The sequence below is a fragment of the Nematolebias whitei genome, chromosome 2, assembly GCF_014905685.2.
Source record: "Nematolebias whitei isolate Nwh7 chromosome 2, NemWhi1, whole genome shotgun sequence".
Classification (NCBI taxonomy): domain Eukaryota; kingdom Metazoa; phylum Chordata; class Actinopteri; order Cyprinodontiformes; family Rivulidae; genus Nematolebias; species Nematolebias whitei.
Genome location: NC_056499.1, coordinates 41196419 through 41219441, shown reverse-complemented (window position 1 = coordinate 41219441; position 23023 = coordinate 41196419). Strand labels below are relative to the sequence as shown.

The window sequence follows — 23023 nt, the reverse complement described above, 5'->3', positions numbered from 1 at the left end:
AAGCCTTTTGGGAAAACCTTAAAGAATTTGTTTGGGTGGTACAGCTCTGTGGCAAACAGCAGCCAGAAAGACCACTTCAAGTGTCATCAAAGGTGCAGGCAGGTCCGCTGTCAGTCGGCCTCCAGGGAAAAAATACATTTAAATAAAGCCTTGCATTTTCCAAATTAACAGTCCAGCCTCCTACAGGTGTCTGTCTCCACCCAGGATGGTGCACCGTCAAGGTAGTTAACCTGTAATCAAGTCACATCTGTCATCCAATTTTAAATTCTCCACCTCATGCACCAAGTCCCCACTTTTAAAAACATATATATTTTCTTTGCCGAGTTTAACTCATCCTCTTGTGTTTTCCCTGAGTGACACTTGGAAGTTGAGAGGAGGCTTCGCTGGCTGCCCTGGATGAGAATCAGTTTCATCTGCCTGTTTGTTGACAGTTTCCAGTCTATTAGCTATTGGTCCAATGAAGAGAAGAACCTAATTTTGCTGCTTTATCTTTGCTTCCACTTAAATCAAAGGGCAGTATTGTACCAATATATTCTACTGTAACTATCAGAAGTATATCTGTCTGTATTTGGACATTTGGTGCCTGATTTTATGTGTCACAGAGGCTCTTGACTTTTGTGTGAGTCTTGAACCCGTCTCAAACTGTTCTGTTTAAAATCAGTAATATTTGATCAAGTATTATTTAGAATGGTATAGGCTTTAGTTCTGCTAGCTGTGTAGACAAAAATAGGCTGTGGTTTATTTTTATTTTTTGTTAGTTTGTTAAAAGTCACCACACAGAATACATCTGTACAGCTTGGTGGTCATAAACAGAATTCAGCAAAACTGCAACTAAAAAAACGTGGTTTTTTTTCCCCACAAAATTTGAGTCGGGTTAGGTTTCAATTTAGGTTTATTTGTCATATGCAGGTCAACATAAGGTCAACAATGCAATGAAATGTTCAGGATGAGAAGAACCATCTCGACTCACCAAAAAACCCCAACAAGAAATACCAAAGCAAGCAATAAAAACACAAAAACGAGGCGCCAAACGCGAAAAGACATACATCTACAGCAGCATGATCCTACTAACAGAGTATTTCTGTTGGCAGGGAGATTCTCTTAGCAACATGGTACCATTAGCACCATGGTAGCAGTGTGGTTCTGTTAGCAACGTGGTCTTGTTAGCAGCATGATCCCGTTAGCAACACAATGATAATAGCGACCATAGCAACAGACGATGACTGCCATCCAGAACCGAGTCCGGCAGACACAGAACATCCAAGGTTTCACTGCGGAACCGAACTATTCCATAGTGTTTGGTCTGTGTAGGCAGATGAAGGATCATGGAGACGGCTGCCATGACAGGCCAAAGCCTAAGCCCGAGACTGGAAGGGAGCCAGGAACTGAACCACAATGGCACAATGGCAAGGGAGTGGCACACAAAACTCCAAAAGTGTGTTGCTGTCATACCCGTAACATGGGTTTACAGTGTAGGTGCAAACAAAGTTCAAACTAAAACAGGAACAAAAAAATGAGAGCATCAAAGCGTAGCTCCCGTCAGTGCTGCCATACTGCTGCACACCTGACTTCATCAAGAGTGAGTCATCAACATGAATCCTTAACTATTCCAACAGTCGCAGCTCAGTAAGTTACCAACTTCATCCTTGACATTCTATCAAACCACATGTTTATGTTGAATTTCATGTTTTTACTAGGGGCCTTTTATATTTATATATATATATATATATAGTTAGTTGTCACTCATTTGCAATAAAAAAAATACTCAAGGAAGTTGACTCATTTGTACCACTGTTCCACAAAACTAGAAAAAACATAGATGTTGTCAAAATGTCTTCTCTGAAGAAAAGGGCAAAGCTTTTCTCATATACACTTTATTATTTTATTTCTTTTCTCACTTGCCCTGGAACAAGTCGAACACTTTTCTTCCCTCTCCTGCCTTCCTCCTGCTTTTGCTCTTTGTCCTGTGTATCAGAGCCTAGCTTTACACATCTTTGAATTGTAAATTAATATTAGGAATTTGGTCAACTGGTTTCTCAACACAATTGATAAAATTGTTTTCGACCAAGAGACAGGGTGCTGGAGAGCCCTCATGCCCCGAACGGATGCACGCTGCTGGGTATGTCATGGATTCCTGAGGGCAGTGGAAGATAATGTTCCTGTCTGTACTGTCTGTGTAGGATGTAGAAGATGTGTACATTATTGGATTTATGATAACAGGGTTTCTGCTTTTTGGAATTGGCAGTGTAGTATGACATATGCAGGATATATTCATACATTTACGGGTTCTTCATTTTTCTGACTGTGTAGCATGCGTGCATTGAGTTTAACAGAAATGTAACGAGAGACGTTATTTATCTTTGACCCATCAAAATGAATGCGGTCATTTATTTACAGAATCAAAGTTTAACATCAAACATTTACATTAATTTGGCAAAATATGAAAACAATAACATGGCTAGTTTCACAGGAAGTGGGAACAATACGGAGATTGTTGTCACTTTTCAGCAGAACAGCAGACATCAATCACACGGCGGTGATTGAGAAACTTTGCTTCAGACATTTCTAAAATATCTGTAATGATTTTAGGAGAAAGGAGAGTTTAAGATGGAAAATGGAGATTTATCTTACAGAGAGATGTGTGAGGGAATTTATCTGTGGTACCAGAACAACACGCTCTTTGGAGAATAAGCTTGGCCCACGGTACGCTTGGTCGAACTAGAACCTTTACCTGGCAGATGATAATCAGCGTCGGTGTAGAGTTCCCTTCTGACTCTTTCAGCGTCTCCGTGAGGACAGCCAAACCCTTAGGAGTCGTGTGAGGTTATCCAAACAGAAGTTATAATCCCCAAAATCGTCTCTGGATCATCTTGAATGCGTTTGCATCCAAGAACTCTGAACTCTTTACGTCTCCAACTCTTTCAAAGCTCTTTTCATCTCGTCACGTCTCGTCTCGACACGACAACGGAACTTTTTAGACGACACTTCTCTTAGAGAACTGGGAAGTTACCACATTTAAATGGGTTCGACTTCCGGTTCATTTGAGAGCTTTCTGATTCGTGGATGGACCAGAACAGAGGTGTGGTTTGTGATGTAAGGTGTTATGAAAAGTCAAGGATAGAGATTAAGATTGTTTAAAACAGACAGAAAGATTATTGGAGAAAACCAGACTTCGTGGCGTCTCTTCTCCTAGTATCTGCTGTAAAAGTTAAACATGACATTTCTTTTCAGTAAACTTTTTTAGTTGACCGAAACCTGAACTTTAACACACACTTACAAACTTGCTCATTGAAGACAGAAAAATCAAGAAATGCATATTACCCTGATTTCTTCTTTGAATGAGGAATAAAAATCATTACTTACTGTTTATGTAAATAAAAATGAGTAGTTCTCTTCACAAGCTGTAAACATTGTTTGAACTAACACAATTTGATTATCAAACATTTGTAAAATAGTAATGATCATAGAGAATTGTCTTTTCTACTTGATTAATTCAAGAAAGAAAGTCTCCGGATGGGTCAAACTGTATTTCTGGATGCAGATCAATGAAATAACAGTTTCTGTCCATCTGGTCAGATTTGACATCAGGTCAAGTTCACTACAGCAGATACCTAGGATATCAACAAATTAGGAAGACGTCGGCAGCAGTTTCGGCCATGGTAAAGCTGCCAACCTTATGTGAAGGATTAATTTATGCTTCGAGCTCTCAGACGCATATGCTTTGTGAGCTCCCTGGAACTCGCAGGCATGATGGATTCAACCTTGGAGAAAAGCTAACAAAGAATGGACCGGTGGAATCTCCACAAATCTGGCTGTTGGGATTCACCATCGAGAGTTCCAGCAGAACTGAAGTCAGACATGAATCAGAGTCTGCCTGCCCAAACAATTGTTGTTTATCTGAATCTGGCCTCGAAGGCCAACTTATCTTAAATTGCTCCTGGTGGATATATAAATCAAGAAGCTCTTCTCTGTTCGCCCCTGAGAACTTATGTGAATGCTTATCAGAGCTGGACCGGCTGAGAGACACTGTAACATCTTATCAGGACTATGGAAACTATCTGGAAGTGCTCATGGACCCATCTCACCATCTTGTTGTCTATACATTTGTATTGTGTCTATCTGCGTTGCTTGCTGTGGTACATGTTTTTTATGCCATAAACTGTGCCTTGTCAAGGAGACGGTGTGACAGATCTTTTTTATTTTCATGTACCTCTCTCCTTATGCTGTCTTCCCTTTTTCTTATTTAAGCAATAAGGGCAGTACTTCTTAGAAGCTGCAGCCCCTGTACATTTCCGTCCATCTTTAGGATGGCTGTACTGAATGTAATTTTGCTGTACTTCACCGTGCAATGACAATAAAACTTCTGACATTATTTTCAAAAGCAGTAATCAATAATGTCTGAGTGAGTCCCATTTCAGAAAATAAAAATAAAACAATCAAAGCCTAGTCCAACTTTTTAAAAGCACAATAATTACGGAAGCTGGAATCTCTGCGTTGCACAGCTTTGATAAAAAGAGATGGATAGAAATGCATTAGACACACTCAAATTTTACATTTAATTGATCCTGGCAGTTGTAAGAGGTTCCTTGGAAGCTTTTAAAGCTGTTATTTGTGTGGTATTGGTGCCTAGATGGGAGACTCTGTCATAGGAACCAAGAATGAGTCACGCAATCATCATGCATCAATCTGAAGACTGAAAAACAGAAACTCTGCATCTCTCTAATACAAATTACATATATCATCTAAAACAAGTTAACATTCAGTATGTGAAACTCTAGGATACGATGCAAATGGACAGTTTTTTTGTGAGTATGATGACAAAAAGTATGCATCAACATATAGATTACAAACAGAAGAGAAACAATTTAGTGGATGATGATTAACTTATATACAAAGATGAAAAGGTTGCAGCCTAACTAAAGTAAAGCATATCACAATTCTTCACAACTTGCTGTGTGTTATGTACGACAGACTGTATGTAACATACAGTAAGTGGTGAAAATACAATATACTGTAGTCTACATCAGTCACTCAGAGATCATGTTTAGTAAATTTTTAAATGCTGTCAATATCAGATGATTTTCATAGCCACATGTACATTAGTTTTAAACTAATTTCTCTTTGTGAATTTAATGTTTTTGTAACCTGTAGTTTACAAAAGAAAACATTCAGAGCAATAACATTAGCATTTATCATCTGTGTAAAATTGTTTTGCTTCATTTTAACTTTAAACGTCTGAGATTTTAAATAGAATTAATTCTGAATTTTGTTATTTTAATGAATATCTATTTATTTATTTTTGTTTGTTTAAGCATTTTCAGCTCTTTCTAATACTGTCTAAATAAAGGTTGACAAAACTGACAAGTTAGTCGTTAAAAATAATTTCCTATTTTGATGGTCAAAGCAGATGACTGCTCGTCCTGAGCCTGGTTCTGCTGCACGTTTATTCCTGTTATAAGGGAGGTTTTTCTTTCCACTGTTGCCTTTGTGCTTGCTCAGGATGGGAGACTGTGACGAAGTGAAACGTCGACACAATCTGCTGACTTTCTAAGATAGATAACTTTGCTAACTGACTTTTTATTTTTTTTTATTTTTCCTTTTTTATTTAAATCAGAATAAAACAGCTGTGCAGGCATGAAAAACAATTAATTGTACACATAAAAATATACCTGTGACTGTCCAGGTGGCTGTGTGACCCCGTCTTCTCAGCTCTACAGCTACGTACTGGTCAATGCCCTCCTCTAAATTAACCTACAACTCATCAGCTGCAGGGATAAAACTATTTAAAACAAGGTTATTTTTTACCAATCATGATGATTATTATCTTTATTTTTCTAAAGAAAGTGCAAAACAAGACCACAAAATGATGCATCTAACCAATATACTGTACTGTACTATACTGTACTGTAATATAATATGGTTTATAGTTTTTTTTTTAAGTAAAGAAAACGTATTTGGCATTTATTTAGTTATTTTTGTAAATAAAAACAGGTACTGTAGTCAAAATGTGTACCTAAATGTATAGGCTGATTACTTCCCTTTTAGCAAGGTATCTCCAATTAAGCACACTTTAAGCAAAACTTTTTGTGTGTATTAAAAAAAAGAACATGTGGAAAATTAAATGCTAAAACCCATATTATTTCTGGCATCATTATATTGCAATTAAAAAATGTATCGACTAAAAATATTTTATATATACAGTGCTTACCAAGACATGTTCTTATACAAGTGTATCATTGAAACTTGTCAAAGCTAGTTTGATTTGTGTATTTTAGGATGTGTGTGACAGATGGACCTTTAGGGTCATACTGCACAAAGACTCTTGGTGCATCTAGATCCTGTTGAGGATTCATGCCAAACTCCATCATGTTCAGGAGTACCTGGATGTGTCTGTCAAGGACAAAAGGGGATTCCCAAAAACAGACCAAGGTGCAGTTCATCAGATTTATTTACAACGCTCTGGAGAGCAGTGCAGCATTCACAGAACATGCAATTACAAAATGGCACTGTTATCAGTGCTGTCATCTGTGTGAAACCCTGACCTGCTCTAACTTCTTGAACTGGACATGTTAATTTTATAGAATAACCTCCAGCCCAGGCCTCAGCTCCTCCCCTCCATGTCCAAGCTGTCATCGAAAGGTCCGCTTACAGACAGGAAGAAGTGGATCTGAGTCCAGGACTCTGCTTGAGACTCGTCACCATATCATACCAATATCAATCAGCCCTTGAGGATATCAAAGCAACCACTTCTTTCTGTTCCTCACTGACTGCTCACAGTAGGAGTGACTACATGGGACTGTTAATATCAACAAAGTCCATGCTCAATAATCCAGGTATACAATCCAACATTTTTCAGTCAGGTCATCTGGACAGTTTCTTTTTTTTTTGTGCTGAAACGTTTCACCTTCGATCCAGAAGGCTTCATCAGTCAAGGAAACACACAACAAAACTGATTCTTCCCTCAACAGCTTACTCCAAAGTGGAACAAACCAGTTTTTGACTGTTAATATCACACAAAACAAACATGAGCAGAACGTTGCAGAACGTTCTCACATGAGAGTTATTGATCATGATGACAGCAAATAATACAAATTATACTTATAGTGTCCTAACTGACTTTTTATGTATGTGAATGTTTCTGTTCAGTGCCCTGAGACAACTTCTTCTGTGATTTGGTGCTGTATAAATAAATTGAACTGAATTAAATTTTTAGTCCACTTTAACATCTCTTTAAGAGTTAAGTAAGGTATGCTGTAAATACAGTTACTGTCATTGTCCTTTTTGTTTTTCAATGAATTCTTGTGATTTTCCACCATAGCCAGGACAAAAAAATGCTACGTGCTGTCAGTTTACCATGGAAGTGAAAAACTTAACTAGCTCAAACCAGTAACTGTTTGTCATCACAGCACATTTAACATGTGTGCTGTTAAGAAATAAATGGAAACGATTGTCCAATGTTTTTAGATCATGTTGTCAAAGAAATAAAAAATGTTGTTCAGTTTCTCCATCATATGAATATTGCATACTGTCCAAAAACTGAGATCAAATGTAAAAGATACATGTATTTGTGCATATAAACTACATTGGCTTGACAATAAACAGAACTAGACAATAATCAAGTCAAATGTCTGTTAGAAACAGTGCAGTAAATGTGGACACATGTCCAAGTGTTCCTACAAAGCTTATGTCCTGGTGTCCTAAAACATGGACACATTCAAGGTCTTTACACCGCATTGTCATCCATTACCAAAACAAAACTGGTGTTCTCATCATCAGTTGTCTCATCATATCCCCTCACTGAACAATTAAGGAAGATTTAGTGTCATGCATCCCCTGACATGCGTGCAATTAACATTCCCTGCTGTCTGCCTGGTTTATACAACAGTTGGTAAACATGACTGACTTTTGTTGCAAATGCTCTATGGTGGTCATGCTCTGTTAGAGGAATTTATTAATTTGCTGACAGGCCTTGGGCAGCCCTCCTTATTAAAACAATGTATTTGTCCCCTTCTAATGGCATAATTAATCCAACCTGAAATTGGAAACGCAACCTAAATAGTCGCCTGCCTAAAATCTGCATGGAGGAAAAAAAAAGTGTTTATGCTCAGTAGCTGCTTGTTTCTGAGGCTGCTGCCTGGTACTCGACAAATATTCCTCTTTGATCCTGCAATCAGACCCCAGGGTGCTCTAACATGCAAACAGTGGCTCTGAACACACTGTTTAGGTGTTATTTATTGGTAAAAATTAACTCTATGGAAGATGAATGTTGGCATGATCTTTCTTATTCGTTTTCATCAGATATTTGCATAACAAGTATGTTTACACAGCAATTACATTCCCAAGCTCACATTAGGTTCCTTACAATGCTTTGGCAAAGCTACGTTTTTTTTTTTTGGTTGGTTTTTTTTTTTTTGCTTCTGTTGCTTTTCCACTTCCAGCTCTTTTAAGCTGCTCACAAAATACTGCAAATAGTTCAGAGGGTGCGTTATTGAAATTGATCATCTAAACATATTGGATATCTAAGATGTTGTCTGCTAACCCGTTAAACCTTTGAAAAGCTGTATTCTTTAATACAGTATTTCATATTTGTTGTAATAAATTACAACGTTTTGTCATATAAACTCGTACAAAATAGTGCCTGGTTAGAAATTAGGATGTTACAAAATGAGAATTTTAGAATGGTTTTAAACAAAACTAACACAATAATTGGACAAAATAAAATGACATAAAATACTATATGTGTTATGTAGAAAAATATGCACACAGACCTTTAAGTTGAAAGGTCTGAAAATGTTATAAGCATTGGATATTTAACAATAAATGAAACGTGCAAGCCAGGCAGACAGCGTTTGTCTCGGTCTATTTTATTTATGTTTTGCATCTGAGAAAACATCCCACAATGCCAAACAGATAGTAGTCTGTGTGTTTATTATGGGTATTGAATATGTGTATAGTTGACATTTGAAGTGAGTGATCGATGAAGCTCTGATGGGGCTGTGGGTGGTGATTAAAATACCAGCTCTGGTTCTGGAGAGGCCTCCAAAAGCAGCAAGCCCGAGGGAATCCTTTAATTTGTCCTTGTCTAAACTGCTCTCTGTCTTGCACAAATCGTCCAAAAATAGCAGCTTTATGTCAGGGAAAGGGAAAACATCAGGTTACTTAACCTGCTGACACACACACACACACAAGTTTACATGTTTAATGGGGCTATTTGCTAAGCAGAATGATGTGGATATCTTCAATGCCGCCGTATATTTGATCAGGTAATTGCTCAGTTTTTTTTCTCAGCATCCGGGGAAATGATTTGTGGATTCCATGCTCTTCCAAGCAGCGTTTATTAACAATAAACCAAAAGAAGGACACATGAAAGAACGATGGACACGGCTGTAAGTTTGGTTTTGTAACCAACCAACAGCAAGCAATCTGCCCTTGATGCTGAGATGGATGGATGCAAAGGGACATTATCAACAACTTTAACCAGAGCAGCAACTGAGAATACAATCATCATTGACAGTGCACCTCTTTTTGTGTTTTATTTTTCCATTTTTTTAATAATTGTGTTTTTATTGTAGTATTAAACATGTATAAATCATACATGACCACACTGTTTAACACAATGCTGGTTCTTTGTGGATACCAACAGCATTTATGACTTTATGAGTGATGTCAGATCAGGCACCAGGACTATGGCAGAACATTTTTTAATCCCTGTATGTTTTAGTTGGATGTGACATCTTCCATCCCTGCATTCATGCCTGCAATAATGCTTGGGCATGTGCATACACGTGCATACATGTGCATGCATGTGCATGTGTGTGGTAAAACAAAAGGTGAACAGTTGGGGCTTTTTATTATTATTATTTTTTGGATGGGGGATTTTTTTTTTTCTTTCTGGTAAAGGTTAATTCATGGGAATCTTGCAACCCTTTGTCCAGGTAATGAGATGTTTGTGACAACATGGTACATCATTTTGTTCATATTATGAAATTTCCAACATCCATCTATCCATTATCTTTACCATTCTTCTTTCATTCAGGGTCGCGGGGGTCACTGGTGCCCATATCCAGCAGTCACTGTGAGTGATGGGTACTCCTTGGTCACCAGTCCATCACAGGAACACACAGAGAGAAAATAGATGAACAAGCATTTACTCTCACACCTAGGGACAATTTGGAGTTATTAATTAGCCTAACATGCATGTTTTTGATCTGTGGGAGGAAACTGAAGCACTCGGAGAAAACCCATGAATGCAAACTCCAGCCAGAAAGGTCCACAAAACCTTCTTGTTGAGAGACAACAGCTCTATGAACTGTGCCACCAATTTTCCCATCATTTCCATCTTTAAATAAAGAATTAACCAGACATTAGTCATATCTGAAGACAAAAACCTTTATTTTAAACCTTCTTCAGGATTTTTTATTCTTGTTTTAGCACTGAATCAGCTTGATGCAAATTAATCACAGCTAAAATGGTTTTGTGTCATTTATGTTGAAAATGTAAAAACATATTTTTTGGACAGACAAGTCATTATTAACATTTATACAACTGGACATTTTGGGCATCTCAAAGTAAGATGTAGGCCATTGCAGAAAAATGTACACAAAAGACCATTAGACTGTTCCATGTGCTGCTTTGTTGTGGCTCACCAATTCACAAAGCTTTCACGTCCACCAGATTACCTTAAACACCAAACTGATTCCTTATAAAATATCAATTCAATTCAATTCAGTTTATTTATAAGATATGGGATAATACTTTTTTTCATATATTCAACAATGTTTTAAGATAGAAGCATTTCCTTTATTTTTACTAATCAATTTGAGAATAACAAGAAGTCACCCCATTATGAGAAAGTTATGACACTCCTTAGTGACTTAACGACTTATTAACAGCTGAAAAGAGATCCAGGAAGTGGTTACAAGAAGAAGTTAATATATTGCCTGAAAATTTTGGAGCAGGACAAGGCTATTGACCGTATTCTGTACCACAGACTGTACCCAGGGGAGGCCACACCTAGTCTGTATGGTTTACCTAAAATCCACAAACAAGGTGTACCTTTAAGACCAATTGTTAGTATGATTAACTCTGTCTTATCTGGCGTCTGTACTCATCCCTTTAGTTGGCAGCTCAGAACACCACATACAGAACACCATGGACTTTGTGGATAAGGTGAGGGATGTCATCATGGAGACTGATGAAACAATGGTCTATTTTGATGTCACATCACTCTTTACGTGCATTCCTGTTGATGATGCAGTAGAGGTGGTCAGTTTAAGATTAAAATCAGACACCACTCTGAGCAGCAGGACCACGCTTTCCACAGAACAACTGTGTCAACTCTTGAAACTGTGCCTGCAGTCAACCTACTTCACATATGGGGAGCAATATTATAGGCAGAAACATGGGTGTGCTATGGGGTCTCCAGTTTCTCCTATTGTTGCCAACCTGTACATGGAGGAGGTAGAAAAGAGAGCCTTGACGTCATTTTCAGGGACACCAAAAAGCAATTGGTTCAGGTATGTTGACGACACCTGGGTTAAAATTAAATCTCAGGAAGTCCAACATTTTACTGACCACATCAACTCTGTGGATAAATACATCAAATTCACACGAGAAGATGTAAAACATGGCAAGTTGGCTTTCTTGGACTGTGAGGTCTCAGTCTCTGATAGAGGACATTTGCAAACCGAGGCGTACCGCAAACCCACCCACACAGACCAGTATTTGCAGTTTGACTCCCATCATCCTTTGGAGCACAAGTTAGGAGTCATCAGGACTCTGTATCACAGAGCAGACAGCATGACCACTAACTCAAGAGCCAGGCAGAAGGAGAAATCCTACACAAGACAGGCTCTAGAGCAATGTGGATATCCTAACTGGGCCTTCATGAAAGCAGAGAAGTAACCCAAACAGGACTCCAGTCAGCCATCAGGTGAACAGGAGGAACCCAGGCCCAGACCAGTGGTCATTCCGTATGCTGAGGGAGTATCAGAGAAACTGAGACGTTTAATTTTTAAACATAACATCCCAGTGGCTTTTAAACCCTAAAATACATTACGGCAAACACTGGTTCATCCCAAAGATCCAGTCCCCCAGCACAAACAGAGTAATATTGTGTATGCTGTTCAGTGTCAGGAGGGCTGTGATCAGTCTTACATCGGGGAAACTAAACAGCCACTGGCCAAAAGGATGGCCCAACACAGAAGATCAACACCATCAGGCCAGGACTCTGCGATCTACACTCATCTCCAGGCCGGCGGTCACTCTTTCAGGGAAGAAGATGTTCACATCCTGGATAGAGGAACGATGGTTTGAGAGAGGAGTAAAGGAGACCATCACTGACAGTTGAACCGGGGTGGAGGCCTCCGGGTTCAACTGTCCCCCTCTTACAATGCTGTGATTGCTAGTATCACTCAGCCCTCTGTGAGTAGTAAACAGCCATCAGTGTGCTAATGACCCATTGTTAGGCTGATGGTCCTTCTTGAGCATGTGATCAGCTGGTTTTGGTTGTCAGCAGCAAACTGGTTGATCCACTCTGAGAAGGTGTTATTTAAGAGACTGAGCTGAAAACAGCACCTCAGACTGAGGAAGTCTCTTGGATGAGAGACGAAACGTTTCTAGATTTTTTTGCTTTGTTTTGTTTTCTGTTTTTTTGAATGTCCAGAGGACCAGATTGAACTTTTTTGGAAAAGAGAAATAGATAAGATGAGAGACCATCACGACAAAACAACATGCACAGCACAATGCCACCCACAATATCACCATGAAACATTCGACATCGCACAAGGAATCATCCAGCTTCCACCACTACCCAACCTAGCGTGCATCTGTCAAAGCACCTGAATCCAAACACCTGCGCAAGCACACCCGCCACCACCAGATTTCTCCAAAAGAATGCCCAATAGTGGACGCGGGGACCCACAGACCCACCCCCCCAGGACACAATGGCAACATAGGGAGGACCGGAGCCACAGACACACAGCGGCCCACAGGCCCGGAGCCCCAGGAGTCTCCCAACAGGGAGAACCGCACCCCCCCAGAGAGGAGCAGAGGAAAAAAACGGGTAACCCCAGCCACCACAATGCAGAGCCTCCAGGAAGCTGCAGCGACGAGCCCACAGGTCCGGCCGGCGACCCATGCCCCCCCCCCCAGTAGATCCGGCCATGGACACCGAGCCCCGAGGCCATACCACCCCCCAGCAGAGCCCCGACAGAGCCAGGGCACCCAGGCCCCGCCAGGCAGCAACCAGGGCGGACCGACGTGCACCCCACCACCCAGCCCAGACACCGAGAGCCACCAATGCACCGGCGGCAAGGGGGTCCCCCGCCAAAGGGGAGCACGACCGGGGGGAGTGGGCCCCACACCAAACGTGGGGCCCAAATTGATCCAAGAGAGGGGGGACCAACAAAAACCCAACCTGAGCAACCAACAGGCACAGACAGATAGCCCGACAGAATCTCTGTCGGGCCGACCGCATGCACCATCTACCTGACAGCGACCACAGGCCGGCCCCAGCCCAAGGGGCAGAGCAGCAGGGAGCCGCAGCTGAGGAGGGCCGGCTCTCACATCAAGAGCTCCGCACCATAGGCCCGGAGACGCCCCAGCACGCCACCTATGCACCCCCCCACACACACAGCACCCCCACCGCAAATGCCACACAGGAAGATTTTCTGTTTGGGGGCATTTTACTTGTGTTAAGTTTTTCTCAGCTGTCTCTAAGTGAATGTTTTGGGGGTGGGAGGGTTAGCAGTAGAGGAACAATATATAGTTGTCAAAAGCATAGAGGGTCCTCTTGTGGCTGCAAATGATAATGTTTACTCTTTGGTTTATGACAGTAAAAATGAACATTTAACACATCTGTCAAAAATTGTGATATGAATAGGGAAAAAGAAGCACGTTTATAAGTCGCTTCGGAATATACATCGCAGGACTGGCCAAACTATGAAAAAAAGATCGATTTATAGTCCGGAAAATATGGGATTTGGCTAAACTGTCTAAGGTTGTTTTATTTTTTGTGTGTAATTTGTTTTTTAAGAAACAATGATTTTTAATTATGTAAAATAAAATATAGTTGTGGGTTATTATAAAGCCAGCTGTTTTTGTTTTTATTTAGATTCCTATAATATGTGTTTGGAAGTATTGGAAGTGCATTTTGCAATTATTTACAGTTTGGCTCTTATCAACAGAGGAGTTGCTGCAGCTTTTACAAAGAAATCTTCGGCTTTCTTTATTGAGACATTACTCGTACCCTGGCTGTTTTATTCTGTGGTGTTTTCTTTGGCCTCAGCAGTTCTATTTCTTCCAACAGGGTCAGCCTCATATAACCCAGAAACCTACTGTGACTCCAAAGGGAGAAAATATTTGTCCTCTGTAATCCGCTCTAATAAATGACACCTCCTCCTCAGTCCAGGGAATTTGATGAGTTTTATCAAGAGCATGGGACTTGTTTTGTTCTGCAGACGCCTAGTAAAAGTATTTTTCCGTCACTGCTGCTGTATGGTCATGTGCCTGGTTGTGCCATTTCTAATTAGAAGCTTCTTTTTAAATTTTTGTGAAGCTGTTTGGTTGTCATTTACCATATTGACATCACTGTCTCAGAGAAAGATTCTTTGTTTGGAAGAAGCTTGGTAGAATACTGAACTATTTGAAAAGCGTGATCACATCATGCAGCTGGTACTGTTTGTTTGCTTAAATGAGCAAGTTGCAGTGGATAAGGTAGGCAAAGGAAAGACTAAGAACCTTGTGATGTGCGTGTTTCTGTGCCAGCGATGCTCAAATTATGGGTCCTATTCATTCCATAGATACCCATGGGCCTATTCCATTGGGCAATGAATAATACCACAGACTGGGAGGATTCGCTCACCCCATCTTCCCTCGTTGCTTGAACCTGTAATAAATTTCCCGCCAATGCCATATGGTAGCAAGTGGAGTGTGGGATTCAGTATGCTGTGTTATTTATTTATTTCCCAGGTGTTGCTTTTCTTTTAGTGATTTATGTGTTATTGTGTATGATCTGCAGCAAGGATCTATGACATGGGGTGTGCAGGGTTTTTGGAAGAAAGCCCAGGATGAAACTAATCCATGGCTTGAGACAAATGTAGTGACGCTATACAGAAGGCTTCATCTGAGAGCTTTTTAGTTGTCGTTTTTTTCTTAGTAAAACAGATATGATCAGATAAATTGTACGAAAAAAGAATAAGTTCCATAGAAAATTAGCACACTGAACAAGTGTGTGCATTTTTTTTCGTCCTGTTACATACAGCTTGTACATTCAGTCAATGTGCAATGTGAAAAAAAAGTTTCCATTCACAAAAAATAAACAATGACGTTTTTAGTTAGTTTTAAGCTGCACAGAGAATAACTTATCAGTTCATTCTTCATTTTTACCAGTAATAATATATTTATTAAAACAAAATGTTTTTTTTTTTTTAACTCTAGGCCCATAAACATAAAAGTTCAGCATATTGCACTGTTTTTTCATCTCTCTGTATGCTTTAAGTGCTTGAAAAGAAAGCAACTGAACTTTTCCTCAAACAGATGTTTTATTCTAGGTTCAAAAACACTCAGAGAAGTCGAGTTGACTTTTGTTCAAACAATTAAGATTACCTTAGGATGGCTGAAAACCTGCACTGATATCCATTTTGTGTTTATTCGCCCTAAGCACATTTTTTCTGCTCGTAGTCCTTTTATGGGTATTTTATAATTTAATTTAAAAGACAAATCAAAACCTTTTTTTTATGGATGGAGAAAACATTTAATGAAATGATGGGCCGCTGTAGAAACTTAGTGATGGATTGCAAATACATTTTTTGCCATACTAGATGGACTTTATAATCAATTGGTTAACAAACCTTTAAAAAGAAGACTAAATAAGAGAAATATAATTCCCTATATTAACTTTATGTCATTTAACATCTGAATATATTCAAATAAAATCTTCTTGTTTTCTTTCTTTGTATTTTCTCAGTTATTTTCATACATTAATAAATAATAAAGAAATCTCTCCTCTCTTAACAGACAAAGCTACGATGGTCTGGAGAAGAAGCTAAAAGAAGTCTTCAGTGAACGAAGCAGCATCTTGCATCAGCTCTCAAAAACATCAAAGGAGCTGGACAGCATTAAAGGCAACCTACAGGTTGGAAATATACATTTTATATTTATAATTTAGCAGCAATAATACATGCTTGTTTATATATTCCAGGTAAAGTCAATATTTGAGTTTTATTTTATTATTATTATTTTTAACAAGACTGCTGCAAGCCAATGGGAGAATCTAACACATTGATGTGGAAATGTATATTTAATTTTATTTCTCTTTTTTTTTTTTTGTTTGGCAAGCACTCCTATATTTATATAAATACAAATGTAAAGTTTATATACTAAGAAGTATAGCTTTTGAATATTGCAAATACTCTGCTGAGGTTAAAAAAAATCAGCCTCAGAATCACTTCAAGAGCTGAAATAAACAAAACAAGATTTGATTTCATTTGTTTTTTTGTTGTTGTTTTTTTTCATCTTGTACAGCGTCTGACGATAACTAGTTCTTTGCCTCCCTCCTGTTTTTAGCAGACAGTCTTATGGTGCTGGACTTTGGGACAAACACAATGCTGTATAAGGAGCACTTTTGTCTTGATATCAGTGGTTTCTATAGTTTCCTTTGGCCAGGCTATTATACCAGTGGGGTACCTGATGGCTGGCACTGCACATGTGTTGATGGCTTAGACTTTGTTCTTGCCAATCAGCTGGCTCTTTAGAGTCTGTCTTTCTCTCTGTAGGTACTTGGTTGTGACTGACCTCTTTGTAGGCTGTTCATTGATGCCATTTTTCTGCAGTAGCTCACCTCATTAGGATATACTGTACAGCAAGGACAACAGGATGCGATTTGGATCGGATAAATGTGATTGAATGGTATCCTTGAGAGGTAGTCACAACTAAAGTTGTCAGACTACCTGAAGGCAACATTGCAGATACCATACCATACCATACCAATTTATTTATATAGCACTTAAAACAGCAACAAGGCCAACCAAAGTGCTGTACAAAAGAAACACAAACATGCACAGCGAACAGGAAAACATAAAATAGAAATACAGATACAAATAGCAGCAGAAGCTAACTAAAATGGCCAACAGAGTAGAGAACAGACCGGACCAAAACAAATCACACCATGTTAAAGGCAAACGAATAGAAGTGGGTCTTCAAGCGAGACTTAAAGACTGAGAGTGTGGGAGCCTGCCGGACACTCAGTGGCAACTCATTCCACAGTCGTGGACCTGCAACAGAGAAAGCCCTGTCACCTCTGAGCTTACGACGGGTTTCTGGGACTGAGAGAAGCATCTGGTCTGCTGACCTCAGAGAGCGCGGTGGGACATATGGCTGCAGAAGATCAGTGAGATAGGATGGGGCGGAACTGTTCAGTGATTTAAAAACGTACATGAGAATTTTGAAATGGATCCGAAGGTGAATGGGTAGCCAGTGCAGGGAGGCCAAAACTGGCGTGATGTGCTCTCTATAGCCTGTGCCAGTTAAAAATCGGGCTGCAGCATTTTGGACCAGTTGTAGACGAGCAATGGAGGACTGACTGATTCCAAACAGAAGTGAATTGCAGTAATCAAGCCTAGATGTTATGAAGGCGTGGATCACTGTCTCGAGGTTCTTTTTGTTGAGTATAGGCTTCAGCTTAGACAGCCGTCTCAGCTGAAAAAAACAGGATTTGACCATCATGTTTACGTGACTGTTGAGTTTTAAGGACGGGTCCATTATCACCCCCAGATTAGTCACCTTTTGTTTCTCTAGCGGGGCTAGAGAGAAAAGGTCAATGTCATGGTTAATGAGTGAGCCACTGGGATGGAACAGCATGACTTCAGACTTCTTCTCATTGAAGCTTAAGAAGTTTAAAGCCATCCAGTCCCGGATGTCAGCCAGGCAGTCAAGAAGAGGCTGAATAGAGCGTGTGCCTCTGTGCCTCAGGGGGAAGTAAATTTGGCAATCATCGGCATAGAAATGAAAGGGTATGTCGTGTTTGCGGAAGATAGCACCTAGTGGCAGCAGGTATAAAGAAAAGAGAAGGGGACCGAGGATGGACCCCTGCGGTACCCCCCACTGGAGTGCGGTCGATGCCGAACTAAAATCTTTGATATTGACACAGAAGGTTCTGTCAGAGAGGTAGGACCCAAACCATTTAAGGGCTGACCCTGTGATGCCCACCCACTGCTCCAGTCTAGAAATGAGGATATTGTGGTCGATGGTGTCAAAAGCAGATGTAAGGTCCAATAGGACAAGCAGCACAGAATCACCTGCGTCTGTGGATATGAAAATGTCATTAAAAACCTTCAGTAGAGCAGTTTCAGTGCTATGGAGAGATTTGAAGCCAGATTGGAATAACTCAAGGATAGCGTGATCCCCCAAAAACTGTTTCAACTGAGACTCCACAATTTTTTCCAGTAGTTTAGAGGTGAATGGGAGTCTGGAGACAGGCCGGAAGTTGGACATGACTGAGGGGTAAAGGTTAGGTTTTTTCAGGAGGGGCTGGACAGCAGCATGTTTAAAAGTCTTTGGCACCACACCTGAGGATAAACTGCTATTCAGAATAGTGAGGATAAAAGGACCCAGGGTAGGAAAAACTTCCTTTAGTAGTCGAGGGGGAACCACATCAAAGGGGGAACCAGATGGCTTCATGCTGCACAATACCTGCTCCAGAGAGGACAGAGAGATGGGCTCAAAGTGGTCAAACACAGCCACACACTGAGAAGGGATGGACAGATCATGAGCTGGTGGAGAAATGAGTGCCCGGGTGTTTGCCACTTTTTCTAAAAAGAAATGGAGGAAGTTCTCACACAGCTCAGTTGAGGCTTCCAGAGGTGAAGGCTCACTGAGGTGTAGAACTGAGTTCAGGGTGGAGAAAAGAACTCGGGGGTTGTGGGAATTGGAGACAATTAAATCAGAAAAGAATTTACATTTGGCAGCTTTAACGGTTTTCTGATAGTGACGCCAACTCTCCCTTAACATTTGAAAAGACACCTGGAGCCTGTCCTTCCTCCACTTTCGTTCAGCTTTGCGACACTGCCTCCTAACGGCTCGCGTGACGTCATTCAGCCAAGGCTCTGATTTAAGTTTTGTTTTTCTGGTCTTAAGGGGAGCAACACGGTCCAGAACATTTAAACAGGCAGAGTTGAACTGAGAGGTTAGCTCCTCAGTGGTAAGAGACACCGAGAGCTGTTCGATCCTCTCAGAATTAAAACCTTCATTAAAACAAGCAGCAGTGAAATGGTTAATGGAACGCGTACGTGCAGGAACGCACGTCTTAGCAGTATGACAAGGGGGGGTGAAGTCAAACAATACAGGCATGTGATCTGAAAAAACATTGTCACCGATTTTCAAATTAGAAACAGAGACATCACGTGTTAAAACGAGGTCCAGCGTGTGACCATGTTCTTGGGTGGGGCCGCTCACCTGCTGAGCTAAGCCAAAAGAGTCCAATAAATCCAGAAAGTCCTTCACTAAGGGCTTCTCCTGACAACACACATGCAAATTAAAGTCACCAATAAACAAAAAGTGAGTGTATCTCTGAGTGATATCAGCCAAAAAGTCAGAGAATTCATTTATGAAGTCCTTAGAACGAGGTGGGCGGTAGATGAGCGCACACAGGACCGGAGGAGAGTGTCCAAGTTCAAAGGCGCTCAGCTCGAAGCTGGCGCGGGACACCGGGATGGACAACTGTTTACATGCAAAGTTTGCTTTAAAAACAGTTAATAATCCGCCCCCGCGCCGACCTGATGGCCGCGGGGCATTGCAACATACACAGTCCGGAGGAAGTAGTTCCACCAGGGCGCTGGACTCACCATCAGAAATCCAAGATTCTGTGACGAACAGAAAATCCAACTCCTCATCTTTAAAAAAGTCATTGAGGATAAACGTCTTGTTGGAAACAGACCTTGCGTTGATTAAACACATCCTGATATTGTCCGACACAGGCACAGCCGTGGAGGGAGACGTGCGCGCCAGCGGGCGCAGGTTATGAAGAACAGCTCCTCCTGGTCTGCTGGTGCGGCGCACAGGTAAACAACTCCAGGTGTTTCCATGGACTGAGCGCGCGGGCAGCTGGCCAGCAGCCGGGCCCCGGGAGCACCACGGGTCAGAGAGGAGATGATCAGATCCAGAGCGAGTCCTGTTAGAATAATCCACACTTTGCCTCAGTTTCACCAAAATCCCTGCACGCTTCCCACGACGTCTGCGACGTTTCCTCCATGGAGAAAGGCCAGGGTCACGCAGAAGGAACGCAGGAATCTCAGATAGGACCGGTGGGGGAGAGTGATGGCCGCTGTTCAAAAACTCCGCGGGAATTTCAGCAAATGTACGGAGCTCCAAAAGTGCCCGACGATCATACTGAAAATATGACTCGGCACACTGCACAAACCATTGTAAAAATAACAAAAATAAAATACAAGCAGAGAGCGAGAGACGGGCAGCCCTACACACCGGCGCCATCTTGGAAAAATCATGTTGTAAAAATCAGATGTAAAGGACAGCTAAAAATATCCACATTTCTCACAGACAAATGTGTGGGGGGGGGTGGGGTGGGGGGGGGTGGGTGGGGGGGGGGGGGGTGTTGTGTGTGTATATTGAACGAAGCATTTTGAAATACTGCATAAATTAAAATGGTCGCTTAAGCCAAGCAGAACTTTTTTTTTTCCCTCACTTGCAGTTTGAGGCGGACACATTCTCTTCCCTCTCCTGTTCTCCTCCTGCTTTTTTGCTCTTTTTCTGTGTATCGGAGCTCCTATTTTACACATCTTCCAAAATTAAAACTACTGTTATTGGTCTGACCAACTGGACTTTCAACACAATCGACAAAATCTTTTCAACAAAACGACAGGGTCCTGGAGAGCTCTCATGTTCCGCTGAGAATCTCAGGAGGACGCCGAAGACATATACAATCAGATTTATGATAACAGGTTTCCTGCTTTTTGGAATCGGCTAGTTCCTGGTCTATCAACATACAAGAAGACAGCTGCAGCTAATTTGGCCCTTGTCAGGCTGCCTGCTTGTGAAGGTTTGGTTCATGCTTTGAGGACTCAAAATCAGCTGATTTACGAGCTAAACCGTAGGACGGAAGTGATTTGAGAGAATATCACAGGCCACCTTCGGCTTTGGGACTCGCCAGCATGCTGGAAATTACCTTGGAAAGGCTAGTAAGCATGGTCCGGCAGAATACACCCCAATCTGGCCATTGCGGACCTTGGAAAGTTACCAGTACAGACTCAAGGCTGACGGAAAATAGTCTGCCTGAATAAATCAACAATTGTAGTTATCTGAATCTGTCTCCCCCGGTTGGCCTCGAACAGGCCGACATATCAATTTCTCTTGGGAGATGTGTAAACTAAGGAAAAGCTCTGTCTATCGCAACACCCCCCCCCCCCCCTCCAAACTTGTGTGGAGGCTTATCAGAACTGTGCCGGCTGACCATCATCTTATCAGGACAATGGACTATCTGGATGTGCTTCATGGACGGCCTTGTTGTCAAATGCATATGTAACGTGTTCATAAATGTGCTTGCTGGTAGATTTTTTTGATGTCTTAAATTGTGTCCTGATAGGACAAGGTGTGAAGAGATCTTTTTTGTAATGCCACTATCCTCTCCTCATGTCTTTGTCCCTTTTTCTATCTAAAAAAATGTATTTTGCAAAGAATAAGAGGCCGCACTATCACAGCAGCAGCTATGTGCACTCAGCCCATCTTTCGGACAGCTGTGCGGACATACTCTCACTGTATCTCAGTACAATGATAATAAAGCTTTTTCTGATTCTGTTAACTCACTTGCAAATGAATACTGTTTAGACAAATTGTGGTCATGGACATTTTATCAAATTGAGTTGTTTAGTGTTCAGTATGTAATACTAATAATAATCATCATATTTAGTACTGTTATCACTGTGTTGTATTCTCACTTTACTTCTTACTAGTCAGTTTAGATAAAGCTCTTTAAAGTTTTATGCCAAATCAAGGAATAAGCAAAAACTCAATGATATGTTTATTTATTTATTTATTCAGTCACAATAATCTGTTCAACCATGTCCTTACAAATCAAGCGCCCCACTTGGTTGTATAGATCATGTGGGCCAGATGTTTCTAGATTTAAATTTGTTTTTTATATTTGGAAATTAAATGGGAGCTTCATCAGTGTGAAAGCATTTGCAAAATCAAAGCAATGCAGAAGTTTATGTTTTTAAGCTTCAGACAAAAAAAAATGTGGTCAACAAAAGATACATTTTTACCTCGGTTCTATTGTGCATTTTTCAAAAACACGTGTCTGTAAAAACTAACTGGTCACCATCAGCCTTGAAATATGCTTTAAAGTCTCTTCACTCCGGGCTAGCTAAGTTGGCACTTGTCTCTGCCCTGGGCCCTGAGCCAGCCTGCTGGGTAGGGCAAATGTAGAGCTAAATCTAAAATAGTGTGCTGCTGAACATATTTATTCCTGAGGGGCAAGGTGTCATCTCTATGAAAATTATTCACTTTTAATACAAAATCAAGTCAACAGGGAACACATAGCATGTTTCTGGCAAATATTTTGAAGCAAGTACGTTTCATTTTAACAGATATCCTCTAAACAAAAAAAGGGGGGAGAACAAACACCTAAAATATACATCTTCTCATATGAGCTTGTGAAAGTTTTCATAATCTCTTAATTATCATAGAATATGTTGTGAATGATTATCAGCTGCTAGAACATTGGCTTTTAGCTCGAAATAAACTGGGGTAGCCATTTTTGTGTTGGCCAATGTTGATTTGATGAGGTTGTGGTCTTAAACTGGGTTGACTCGAAAATTTAATCAGTTGTAAATGTACAATAATGATTACTAATGATTGTTTCTGAATGTTAAACTGAAATATGTTCTGTGTCATAAAATACATTGCTTAATGATAGACAAAAAGAGTTGGCTCCAACAGGTCCTGGCAAAGTTTTACTCTTATGCATTCATAGTGCAGGTCTCTCTTGTAAATGAGTCCTCATGGCTCAGTG

At 40.6% G+C, this 23023-nt stretch overlaps 1 protein-coding gene across 1 annotated transcript in view; it reads left to right on the top strand.

Moving 5' to 3' along the window:
- luzp2 (leucine zipper protein 2) overlaps positions 1-23023 on the top strand; it is a 273258-nt gene that overhangs the window by 118585 nt on the left and 131650 nt on the right. The window contains exon 2 of the mRNA XM_037691960.1: positions 16018-16135. Within this exon, the coding sequence (XP_037547888.1) occupies positions 16018-16135 (118 nt within the window). The remainder of the gene's footprint in view (positions 1-16017; positions 16136-23023) is intronic.